The following is a 12,076-nucleotide window of genomic DNA, read 5'->3' on the forward strand; positions in this document are numbered from 1 at the left end:
GGTCGCCTTTCTCGTGCTGCTGTCAGCGGTTAAAGTGTGTGTGTGTGCGTGTGTGTAGGCGTGTGTGTCCCTCTCCCCGCTCCCGAGTTCAGGGTTTTAAAGTCCATTTAGAAGTCTCGTCTCTGACAGCTGCTTTGACTTTGACAGGCCGAGGAAAAGAAGCGAAGACGAAGAAGCGGGACAACTCGTTTCTTTGCGTGCAAACCGGCCAGTTAAGGTAGCTAACGACCTCTGAGTCCATTATCGGACAAGTCCACAACTCTCCCTCATTTCTGCTTAAATTTGAGCAGCAAGTTTGTTGTGGCCTTGCGACACATCGATGTTTCCTCACGCTGGTTTATGGCCGGCAGAGTGTTAAACTAAATGGTTTATCTGGAGCGGTGAGCGGTGTGGGACGAAGCGGGTTGAAGCTAGCAGTTAGCTTTGCTGTCTCATCGCTCCTGTGGCGGATACACTACTTTCCTTCCATTAAAAACATTGGAAAATAAGTTTGAGTAAAAGAAACTAGATATAAATATTTCACATTTATTCTCGTAACATTTGGATACTTTTGTACGACTTAAATCTTGAATTCTCTTTTATAAATGTCTTTTCTACAGTAGCACTAACACTATCGTAGCTTTGACGGGTAGGAAAGTCAAACAATGATTTATTTTCAGTAAAAGTAATGATTTGCCCAAATATAAACACCAAACTACTCTTGAGTTTGTTTTGCTTCGTTGTTGCTGCTGTTGTTTCTTCCTTCTCAGTGTTTCCTGACTTGTGTTGTGTTTCCTTTCCAGTCTGTAATGATGAATAGCTCTAAAGTAGCGGTGCAGGCAGCAGCCAAAGAGTTCCTTAAGTTTGTCAACAAAGGAGTGTCACCATATCACGGTAACGAGTCTGACACACACACACACACACACACACACTTCTCATCCCTTTTCACGAACACAAACATACTAAGGAACACGTGAATATAGTTACATCACACACAGAGCAGAACATCCACCCTGAGCCATGGCGGATGAAGTCATTGCTGGAGAAACGTGTGCGTGTGTGACTTGGATCTAGCATCTCTGGCACAAAGGGAGGAACAAGTTTGCTTGTGTCGGCGCTGCTCAGGTGCAAAGAGTACCAAACGATGAGTTCGACCTTGATCTGGAGATAAGATAGAGATCCTGCAGATGGAGCACAGGTTTCATAACGTCTCCTACCTTTGCACCGTGCCCTCACTGACCCAGAGTTATTAAGATACTGATGATGAAGGTAGAATACTGGCACTTAGGACAATTGTTTACTGTTGATGATTTAAAGGCCTAATCTCCCCATAATGTTCCCTGTCAGCCCTGTTACTCTGTTTCTATGACTGGAATAGCTGAGACTGGAAACTATGAGCAGCCGTTGTGTAACGTTCACTTACAGGGTGGAAACATCAGCACACTAAAAAATGGAAATGGGAGGAAGTATGTTTTTCTTTCTTTCCATAACCATAGAGCCTGACTGGAGTGTTGCCCAGATGAAAATAATCTCCCACTTCCCTTTTTTCCGTTTTGTTTCTTTCGCCTCTGCAGTGGTTGATGAGTGTAAACAGCGTCTGCTGGAGGCTGGATTCATTGAGCTAAAGGAGATGGAGCAGTGGGACATCAGACCGTCCAGCAAGGTCCGTGTGACGAGCTGTGATCTCCTGTTTCACACATCTTGGCGTAGATTACCTCAGTTTAGATTTATCTCTGTGATGTCTGCAGTACTTTGTGACCAGGAACTACTCCTGCCTCATCGCCTTTGCGGTGGGCGGCCTGTACTTGCCGGGGAACGGTTTCTCCATGATCGGGGCTCACACAGACAGCCCCTGCCTCAGGGTGAGAGAGAGCTTTACAAACTTATAACTTGAATAGTTTAGTGGGCTTTGAGCTCTTATCGTCCCGCTGAAACATCCTAATGTGCAGTTTGAGTTCTCTCCTTCTGTGGCTACAGGTCAAGCCCCGCTCGATGAGAACCAAGCAGGGCTGCCTGCAGGTCGGGGTCGAGTGTTATGGCGGTGGCATCTGGAACACCTGGTTCGACCGCGACCTGACCATCGCTGGTCGCGTCATGGTCAAGGTACCACAGTTTGACCCCTTTGATTGAAGCCAAAATTCAGCTTTTTTACATTTTTCAGTTCTGAATCAACTTCCCCCTCCGTGTTGTCGTGCAGACCGACGGCAAGCTGGTCCACCGGCTGGTTCACGTTCCCCGGCCCCTGCTCAGGATCCCACACCTCGCCATCCACCTGCAGAGGGACGTCAACGACTCGTTTGGCCCCAACAAGGAGAACCACCTGTCAGTACCCTCAGCACAATGTTCAACCTGAGAGGGGAACAGTTTATGATTCAGTTGTCCAGAGGATGAAGCTGTGATGGAGATGAAGATGTGATGTGTGTTTCAGTGTTCCCATCCTGGCCACTGTAGTGCAGGAGGAGCTGGAGACGGGCTGCTCCGCCACCGGAGACGCTGCCTGTGGCTCCACCACGGTAAACCTGTCCTTTAGTACACATCCAGCTGCAGTGATTGTGTGTGAAGATGAAGGTTCTTCCTCATAGGCTTACACATATTATGGGATGTTTGAGGTGGTGTTATGCGAGTGAGGATGATGACGACATTATCTGGTGTTTTATAATCTCCGCCCCTCCCTCTCCCAGGCAGAGAAGCATCACCCTGCTCTGATGAAGGAGCTGTGTTTGGAGCTCAAAGTGGAGCCGGAAGCTCTGCTGGACTTTGAGCTCTGCCTGACCGACACGCAGCCCGCGGTGAGTGCCAGAGTGAGCCGTGCACTTCCTGTCTGCTTTGGCGCGACGTCGGCAAAGACCTCATTGTGAATAATTTACAGCTTGTAACCCGGACTGTCTGGTTCTCTCTCTCTCTCTCTCTTTCTCTTTCTCTCTCTCTCTCCCCCCTCCCCCTCTCCCCCTCTCCCCCCCCCACCCTTCTCTCCCTGTGTGCAGGCTTTGGGAGGTGTGTATGAGGAGTTCATCTACTCTCCACGTCTGGACAACCTGCACAGCTGTTACTGTGCCCTGCAGGTCATCACCTACTTCACACACAGATACAAACACAAACTACATCATGGTGGTGTCCTCGTTTCTCTCCTTCTTCTTCATGGAGAAGCACAATTTGAATGCTTGAGAGACAGAAATCAAAGATAGAAATTCTCACGCTCTTCCTCAGGGCCTGATGGACTCCTGTGTGGGCGACTCCTTGGCCTTAGACCCCAACATCCGTATGATCACTCTGTACGACAACGAGGAGGTGAGCTGAGGTGAACCGGATCTCAGGTTCCTTGTGTACAGTGTCCAAATTGCCCACCGTGTCTCCTGTCCTGTCCTGTCCTGTCCTGTCCTGTCCTGTCCTGCAGGTGGGGTCAGAGAGCGCTCAGGGGGCCCAGTCCAACCTGACCGAGCTCATTCTCAGCCGCCTCGCCTCCACCCCCAGTAACCTGACGGCCTTCCAGCAGGCGGCGCCGTTGTCCTACATGATCAGTGCCGACATGGCGCACGCCATCCACCCCAACTACCAGTCAGTTTAGAAAACACTCTACATTCCTTAAATGATTTTCTATATTTCATACCTTTTATATTTAATGTTGAATCTTATCTAATATATGTTTTAGTTCACAATTCCTAAAGTCACATGGTGCCGTTTTGATGTCGGTCAAACTTTGTTTTCAGGGAGAAACACGAAGAGAACCATCGACCATTTTTCCACAAGGTGGGAATTTATCTTAGGTTTCGTGGTGGAATAGTGACAAATACACACACACACACACACACACACACACACACACACACACACACACACACACACACACACACACACACACACACACACACCTCTTCTTACCTACCTACCTACCTGTAATTCAGTCTCAATCTTTTTCAGGGTCCGGTGATCAAGTTCAACAGTAACCAGCGATATGCCACCACAGCTGTCACCGCCTCTGTCATCAGAGAGGTGGCCAGTCGTGTCAACGTGCCCCTGCAGGTAGAGTGTGTGTGTGTGTGTGTGTGTGTGTGAGCACCTTATCCTCTCTGTGTGTTCGGGTCACCTGGCAGTGAACACAGCTCTCCTAGCAACGTTCTCCAAGACAACTTGAACAAAAAATGTATCCATTATCTTTTTGAATCCCTTGAACCAAACCTCAGTAATGAGATGATGACTGTCTGCAGCCATTAGAGACCTGATGAGCTTCATTGTCTACTGTTAGGCAGAAATACAAAGTGAGACCCAACTCCATTAATCTGCGCTTGTGTCCCTGTTCTTCCAGGATGTGATGGTCCGTAACGACAGCCCCTGTGGGACCACCATCGGCCCCATCCTGGCCGCCAAACTGGGCGTCCCCGTGGTGGACATTGGCTCTCCCCAGCTCTCCATGCACTCCATCAGGGAGATGTGCTGCACCTCCAGCGTCCTGCAGAGCACCACCCTCTTCAAGGTAAACCCCTTATTCTCAACCAAACGCGCCTGTGCTGCTGCTCGTGATTCTCTTTGTCGTGACTTTTAGAATCCATTCACGTAAGAGCTGCAACGCTTCAACTACTTTTCCTGTCTCCCTCCTTCCTGCAGGGCTTCTTTGAGCTCTTCCCCTCAGTGAGGAGCTCACTGGTCGTGGACTGAAGCTCTCCAAAGCTCAATGAACAAGAACCAGGAGTGACGGGGAAAGAGAGATGAGGAGTGTCATGTTCACCTGCGACTCCTTGAGCTGGAAAAGTATCTCTGACTTTTCAAGCTTTCTTCAAACCTACAAAAGTTGACATTAAATTCTGTTGAAACATCGTATACATCATATATACATATCAGCTTAAAACAAAGCTTCTACAACAATGGGGAAGTGTAACGAGCCATTGACCTCAGGAACAACATCTTTATTTGTCATCACACATCAGACCTGAGTGTGATTTTAAAATGTGACACTTGAATCAAGCTGCCTGTACGATGCAATCATGCTCTTGTTCAACAACGTACAGATTAGAAAAGCACTTCATGTTTCTTATGACATTGTTTGGAAAAGAAATTAAAAAAATTGAAGTTTTCACTGAGTCACTGTGTCTCCAGGTTTTGAGTGAGATCCAAAGGTAAATCTGCTTTGGGAGTGGATTTGGTGTGATTGCACTCTGTGTCCTGCTGGAGGCGTGCCTGCTCTAATTGATTATGATGGAGCAGATTAATAAAGCAAAGTGATCAGCAGGCGAGCTTCCTTGCCAAGAGGCTGAGCACTTTCTGGCAGGAGGAGATCTGTGTTCAGTCCACACTGCAAGAAACCTACAGGAGGTGACACTGAACACACACACACACGTTGTGCAGTGTCACATATATTCAATCAACCTTTACTCACACTCAAATATAACAAATGCCTAAAAAGATGACTAATGAATCCACTTGTGGGCATTTGTATATATTATCATGCTCTAGCGACACCTACAGGCCAATGCCATCACATTTAACAGAACTACTCAGGGAATTCGTTTGGTCTCGAATAGGAAGGTTGAACCCAGAAAGTAAAATCGGCGATGAATGCTGTCAACCGATAATCGCCAACCATCGACCGCCCGTGCTTTTATTCTGAAAGGATGACGCTGCGAGCGGAAGTGTAGTTAGCTTAGTTTAGTAGAGTTAGCCTTAGCATTAGCGCGGAGCTCAGTGAAATATAATTTCGGTAAAACTTTTAGCTATCCTTTAGCTAGAGGGGGTGTTGGAGAGGAGGTTTGGTTCACTCGGAAGAGAAGACATTAAATACATTGATAGTATTGAAACGTAATATTCGTTTACCGGGAGGCTGGAGCTGTTTGACGGAAATGTCGCCCTCTGGGGTCCCTTGGGCGTAAGTGCAGGTGAGGCTCGGGTGACTCACGAAGTTTTACCACCAATGAAACGATTCAGACATTTCTTACAGTGTGGCCTCTCTCTCTCTCTCTCTCTCTCTCTTTCTCTCTCTCTCTCTCTCTCTCTCTCTCTCTCTCTCTCTCTCTCTCTCATACACACTTTCTCTCAGCCTTGTGCAGCAGCAGCAGCTCCTCGCAGATGGAGAGCTGATAGCCGGTAGAAAGTCAACCTCTCTCTCTCTCTCCTGTGTGTGTGTGTGTGTTTGGATGTCGGATGTCGGATGGAACATGAAGTCTCCGCGGCTCCTGGCAGCTCTGTGCCTCCTCCTCACCGCGTCCTGTCGGCTGAGCGCGGCGGCTCGACACGGTAAGCTCACACGGGGACACACACGGACACACACACTCCCCGGATAATGAACTCACAGCGAACCCCCCCCCCCCCCCCCCCCCCCCCCCCCCCGTGCCACGTCTCTGTCCAGTGTCCCTATAGTATCTAACTCTTCTTCTTTCTGTGATACTTGTTTTGTACATTGAACTCGTTGCTTACTACACCGATCAGTCATCTAGTTGTAATTTATTTGTATTTTATTTACGCTCTCTGCATCAGAGCTCATATATGTTCATGTTTTGTTATTGATACCGACTCGCGCTTCTTTGCATCATTCTCTGATTTGTTTACGCGCAGTGCCAAATTGTATCAGTGACGCAAATCAGCCGGCCGGGATGCGTGCGTCTGCCTGAATGAATCATTGTGTTGCGTTATTGTTCTGCCTCGACAGCACAACAACCATGCAACTAAACACTCACACACATACAGAGAGAGAGAGAGAGAGAGAGAGAGAGAGGGAGAGAGGGAGAGCAGACAGACAGACCTGTGCGTAATTTGGTGTGTTTGGGTGTCGATCGGTGCCTGACGGATCAGATCAGCAAATGGAGGAAGCAGCAGAGAGAAATCACTTTAGCCGTGATGAAACGTTTCCTCTGTCAAACACCTGAAAACACATCACTACATGTGATACACAACAATACTACCACCACTAGTAATAATGATAATAAATACTACTAATCCTTTGAGGCGAGCGGTTGAATAGAAGCATCAAACACATGTAATGATATTCAGAGTATGACACAGTAAGAGTAATGCGGTAATGAAGCCATGCGGTCACTGTGATACTATACAGTACTATGATAATACTTCTATAGTACTAAAACTTCTGTAGGGGCAGCAAATATATTTCAGCACTATGGACAGAGACCAGGCTGCCCGCAGGACCATGGACAGCACCCAGATTGGCTTTCCACCTCATCTACATATTCATACAGGGCTTTAAGCGCCTCTTTATCACTCCACAATGATTTTATGACCATAATTTAAAGCATTTTAATCTTTTAAAATATTGAGCAATACAAATTTAGTCCAAGCGCTGCGCTGGGATCAAGAAATTGTCACCAACAACTGGATTGGTATTGGAAACAGGCTGCATAATCACCCTGTGTGGCTTGCTGCGGCCTCCTGTCAGTAAAGCGACCCTCATCTGATGTGAGGAGGTCATAAGCCGCCGCAACCTGTGCCACCGTGCAAACACCTCGCCGTCCTGTCTGACTGGCGCCGCCTTTAATCGGCCGTGTCGGAGCAGAACGAGAGCTGACAGTCGCACAGCTTCAGCCAGAAACGCCAGCAGTGTGACGAAAGACACCGCCGAGCTGAATCTGGCCGCCAGTTAATGCACCATAAAAGCAAAAGCACACACACCCTTGATAATAAAATAGAATGTGAGGGCAGGAGTGCTTTGATAATCTGCATTCACAGTGACTCAGCCTAGTTTGCACTCACAAAAACCACCATTACTTGCTGCCATGTAAGTGTGAGAGCGTTATTACTTGACCACAGAAACAAAAGGCTGTCTGGAAACTCTACACATGTCACAAATCATCATTATTCCACCCGGTTTCTGCTCCCATTGAAGCATTATGGCCCCCAAAACCCCACATTCTGTATGAGCATGCAAAGAAAATACCTTTATGAGACAGATGGCAACTTTCCACTACACCTCCTGCCGAATTAGTTTTGGCCTCGGAATGAAGTCCTTGGTGTTTACCGGGGGAAAGTTAAAGTCATGCAGACCACTGTTGCCACTGGTAACCACCTTATGTAAGAGTCATTTTATGGCTTCCTCCTGGTGCGAATGAATGGAATGGCTCTTCCTTATTGCCAGTTCTGTTTGTATGACTCCTGCTGTGTTAAAATAACGTGTCCAGGTTTTACCACAGCTAAACTTTATCAAACTAAGACTGATCCAGTCGTGTGAAAATCAGTTTTAAAATAAGGCGAAGCTTGGCAACCGACAGCTCGGGGTGCTGCAGTTTATTTTCCAACTCAAAAACTAAGTCCCATGCTGATAAACTGCTTGGGAAGAGGTGGAAGTTGGAGGGAGCAAAGCAGGCACTGAACTAGTTCAGGGCCACAATCATGCATAGTAACCAGCAACCTAAGGTGGAATGAGAACATTGCTTCCACTAAAATATTCCCCTTACTCATTGGGCATGTGTCAGGCTCAGAACTTATCAATCAACTTCTGCTGTGTCTGTATAGGGTTGGATCCATTATAAGTGACTGAACGACCGATATGACTTTGTATAGTTACCATGTTAACCTGGATACATGAATAATAGAGAGTGTTACATAAATCCTTAATGAAAACCCAAAGCAAACAGGCGTAAATAAACAGAAGGGAGCGGCCGGCTTCACATCTGGTGCTGTTTACAGCCTCTCACACACTCTGGGATCTGCTAAAAGGTCAACTATGGCACACACACACACACACACACACACACACACACACACACACACACACACACACACACACACACACACAATTCCTTCCAAGCAACAGAGCAACGTTATGACATGTTGCTCCTGTCAGGAAAAGCATCAAGGCCATGTGGCTTCATTTCACTCCAGCTGCTTGGCGGTCAACAGCTGAGTGCCAGTTTGTTTACTAATTTGATTACATATCGCATCCTTCAGTGTTTCTTTTGGACAGAATCACATCGTGGAGACAAATGGCTAACTGCGTTTAAGGAGGGCTTTTACTTTGAGAGTGTTGTGATAGCTCATGAGGTTTTTATGTTTGCAGGATGTCTGTTTGAGAAGAAGCTCTGTCCCACGGGCCAACTGTGTAATGATGGTGAGTTCCTGTCATTTACATGTAGGTCACACACTCTTCTGCATGTCTCCATACTCTTCCAACATACTGTCTGTAAAATGTGAATCTAGTCCCTGTCCTGCATGCAGCCGCACACACACACACACGGTTTACTCCCTCTGTAATTTCTACAACATGGCAGGCTCACTACTTATCAATCAACCTCTCTGTCAGATCTGAAATGTGTCCACGCATATCCTTTTGTAATTTTCGTTCAAAGGGTCGATCTGAGCCGTTTGCTCCAGCTTGGATTCACTCCGCTGCGGTGCGAATAGTAATCCGCCATTAGTGCAAAAACCCCAGTAGGCTGCAGTTGCGGCGTCACGCTTCAGGTGGCGCTGGTGCCTCTCCTGTCCATCAAACAATAATGGAGCTGACAAAGGGAGCTGTCTGTCTTCATGTACGCAATCCCTCGCTGGGTTTCTGCTTCCTTCCTGCCTGTTCAGACATGGAGTGTGTGTGTGTGTGTGTGTGTGAGCTGCATTATTGATGGCGGCGAGGATGTTCTGCTCCTTGTTTTCAGACAAGCAAACATGTAGGGAACATTTGAGAGATGAGTGTGTGTGTGTGTGAGAGTAACAGGTTGTATTCCTGACCGACACCTTCAGCAAGGCAGCACAAACCTCAACATTTCTTATTCCAGCAACAGCAAATGATCTGATTGGCCGATGTGGTCCATGATCTTTGGATTACTCTGGACCTCAAACTGGGAATATTTAGATTTGAATCAGAGTTACGGTCACCAAGTTATTAGTATTTGCCGTAGCTCTAGCGCCACCTACAGGTGAAGTGCCATCTTATTATGCAGGCTCACAGTGTGTGTGTGTGTGTGTGTGTGTGTGTGTGTGTTGTGTGTGTGGTTGTGTGTGTGTGTGTGTGTGTGCACGCGTGGCCTAAATTTGGTTGGGATTGCCCAATGTGGCCAAGAGGTGTGAGAGTTTGTGTCAATAGGCCACACCCACAACATCTGGTGACCAATCAAAGGACGAGTATCGATGGAGTTTTTGTTGGATATGGGCGTGGCGTGCAGTGATTGTTTTGTCTCTAACACCGGTATCCGGGAAAATGGAATTCTGTCTCACAGTTCCGTAGCTGTGAAGAAAAATGTTCAGTGGTTCATAAATGAACTGGAAATTTCTGGAATGTCCAAGTGAATTCTGTGTAATTTGACAGGAAGTGAGTGAAGCGTTGGCGTGTAAACTAGTGCATGTGTGTGTGTGGTCAAGTGAATAAGTGAAAGCGACGTGCGCGTGTGTGTGTGTGTTTGTGTGTGTGTGTGTGTGTGTGTGTGTGTGTGTGTGTGTGTGTGTGTGTGTGTGTGTGTGTGTGTGTGTGTGTGTGTGTGAAAGATGAGATGTGAGTGAGTTTCTGAGGGAAAGAGAGGAAGTGAGACAAAAGGAGGGATGGGGCGAACGACCAGAGAGAGAGTGATAAGAGAGAGCGAGAGAGAAAAGGAGAGAAAAAAGAGTGCCAACGTAAACAAGGTCCCCCTCCGTCAACGGCTCTCGGCCAATCGTGGCTCACCCTCATCATCTCCATGACAACAGTGACATCACATGCCTGACGAATGTGTGTTTCCCTCGCGTGTGTGTGTGAGTGTGTGCGTGCGTGCGGGTGCGTGTGTGTGAGAGAGATAGAGAGAGACAGTTGGAGAAAGAAGGAGATGATGACTCACCACAGCCCACTCACTCCCCAGTTACACACAGCATTGAATCATTGTGTGTGTTCTAATTCTAATATGTGAATCCTGTATGTGTGTGTGTGTGTGTGTGTGTGTGTGTGTGTTTATGCGGGCGTGCTTGTGTACATGTTATACACATTGCGTTTGTGTGAATGTCCATGTTTATGAGGTTGTTTGTATGTGTGTGTTTACTTGATTATTGAGCATGTGTGTGCCTCTGTGCGCGTGTGTGTGTGTGAATGTAGATATGTAGAGAAACGTGTGTGTGTGTAGATATTGTGTGTACGTGTGTGTGTGTATTCTAGAGTATGTTGTGTTGTGTGTATGCTATGTGGCAGTGTTACTCCATGTCTGTTCATGTTGTGTGTGTGTGTGTGTTTGTGTGTGTGTGTGTGTGTGTGTGTGTGTCTGTGTACGTGTACTGATTTCCGAGCTGTTCCTCCCTCTTTGCAGACGGTTTGTTCGGGCAGTGCCAGCCTCCTCAGCTTCAGCCTGTCCAGTACCTGGTTTCTGTCTCCGTCCTGCACCGCCTCCAGAACGTCCTCAAAGACCTGATGGTTCAAGGTGATGCTTACCTTAATCATATGACATCACTTTAAATGTGAATATTACTTGGACAGAGGAATGAGCTTCAACCAAAATACCAATAAAGGAATTCCGGAGTTAAGTTAGAATTGACATTTCTGTGGCACTAAGGTCTGACCTGGAAGGACGACATCACCCAGGCCATCATTGGCCGAGAGCTGAGTCAAGTCCCGCAGATTGGCTCCTCCTCCAAACTTCGGGACAAGACATCCAAACAGTAAGAAAACCTGCAGCGGAAACAATGTTTTGTGAGACCAGTACAGGTTTAGTAAAGCCAGCACGTGTCACCAGCAGACAACAAGAGGACAACTCCTGCCTCTTGTTGTCTTTACCGGTAAGACATTGGGCTTCTGTAACTCTGCATCACGTTGGGGGGAAAGTCCAGAGAAGCTGCTTTGTATGATCACTAGCATCACTAGAAGGGAGCACCGTTTCACAGCGTTGGACGAGCTTCACACTTGCTTTCTGTCGTGTGTGTGAGGATTCATTTTGATCGGTGTTCATCCACATTTTCCTTATCGGGGGACACAGAAGCTCAAAATATCTAAATGTAACTTTTTGTACAATAAATTCATTCTAATTCTGTTATAGGTACATATAACGAACATAATTCATATTCACGTTTCATACGATAATCATTCTGAATTTAAGTTCAGGTCTGCTCAGATGAAACAAAAGTAAAGGCACCTGAAGAACAGGAACTTACAGATTTCCTGCCAATGTCACTGGCAGGTTGTCCAGGCTGCGGGGCCCGAGCCAGCAGGGAG

General features: G+C 47.1%; 2 protein-coding genes across 2 annotated transcripts in view; both read left to right on the plus strand.

The window, feature by feature from the left end:
- Positions 1–2: 2 nt before the first annotated feature.
- dnpep (aspartyl aminopeptidase) lies at positions 3–5,055 on the plus strand. Its single transcript, XM_076165952.1, has 15 exons — positions 3–217; positions 783–873; positions 1,554–1,642; positions 1,728–1,841; positions 1,957–2,082; positions 2,177–2,301; positions 2,408–2,492; positions 2,661–2,768; positions 2,964–3,041; positions 3,187–3,267; positions 3,374–3,534; positions 3,687–3,726; positions 3,898–3,999; positions 4,283–4,450; positions 4,582–5,055. Exons 2-15 carry the CDS (start codon positions 789–791, stop codon positions 4,630–4,632), a joined length of 1,413 nt encoding a protein of 470 aa, XP_076022067.1. The 5' UTR covers positions 3–217; positions 783–788; the 3' UTR covers positions 4,633–5,055.
- Positions 5,056–11,263: 6,208 nt separating this feature from the next.
- Positions 11,264–12,076, plus strand: part of ptprnb (protein tyrosine phosphatase receptor type Nb) — a 9,044-nt gene continuing 8,231 nt past the window's right edge. Inside the window, exons 1-3 of the mRNA XM_076165896.1 lie at positions 11,264–11,288; positions 11,421–11,526; positions 12,042–12,076. The exon at positions 12,042–12,076 is cut by the window's right edge and continues 134 nt beyond it. Coding sequence (XP_076022011.1) covers positions 11,279–11,288; positions 11,421–11,526; positions 12,042–12,076 — 151 coding nt within the window. The 5' untranslated portion in view covers positions 11,264–11,278. The remainder of the gene's footprint in view (positions 11,289–11,420; positions 11,527–12,041) is intronic.

This window comes from Genypterus blacodes, unplaced genomic scaffold (genome assembly GCF_046128005.1).
Source record: "Genypterus blacodes isolate CSIRO-AG114 ecotype Tasmania unplaced genomic scaffold, CSIRO-AGI_Gbla_v1 ptg000152l_1, whole genome shotgun sequence".
Lineage (NCBI taxonomy): Eukaryota > Metazoa > Chordata > Actinopteri > Ophidiiformes > Ophidiidae > Genypterus > Genypterus blacodes.

What these genes read in the sequence shown, in the direction of transcription:
- dnpep (XM_076165952.1), top strand. Translation starts at nt 789, where the DNA reads ATGATGAATAGCTCTAAAGTAGCGGTGCAGGCAGCAGCCAAAGAGTTC. An exon ending in AGGAGTGTCACCATATCACG is followed by an intron (nt 874 to 1,553) that starts GTAACGAGTCTG and finishes TCGCCTCTGCAG; the next exon opens with TGGTTGATGAGTGTAAACAG. An exon ending in CTGCCTGTGGCTCCACCACG is followed by an intron (nt 2,493 to 2,660) that starts GTAAACCTGTCC and finishes TCCCTCTCCCAG; the next exon opens with GCAGAGAAGCATCACCCTGC.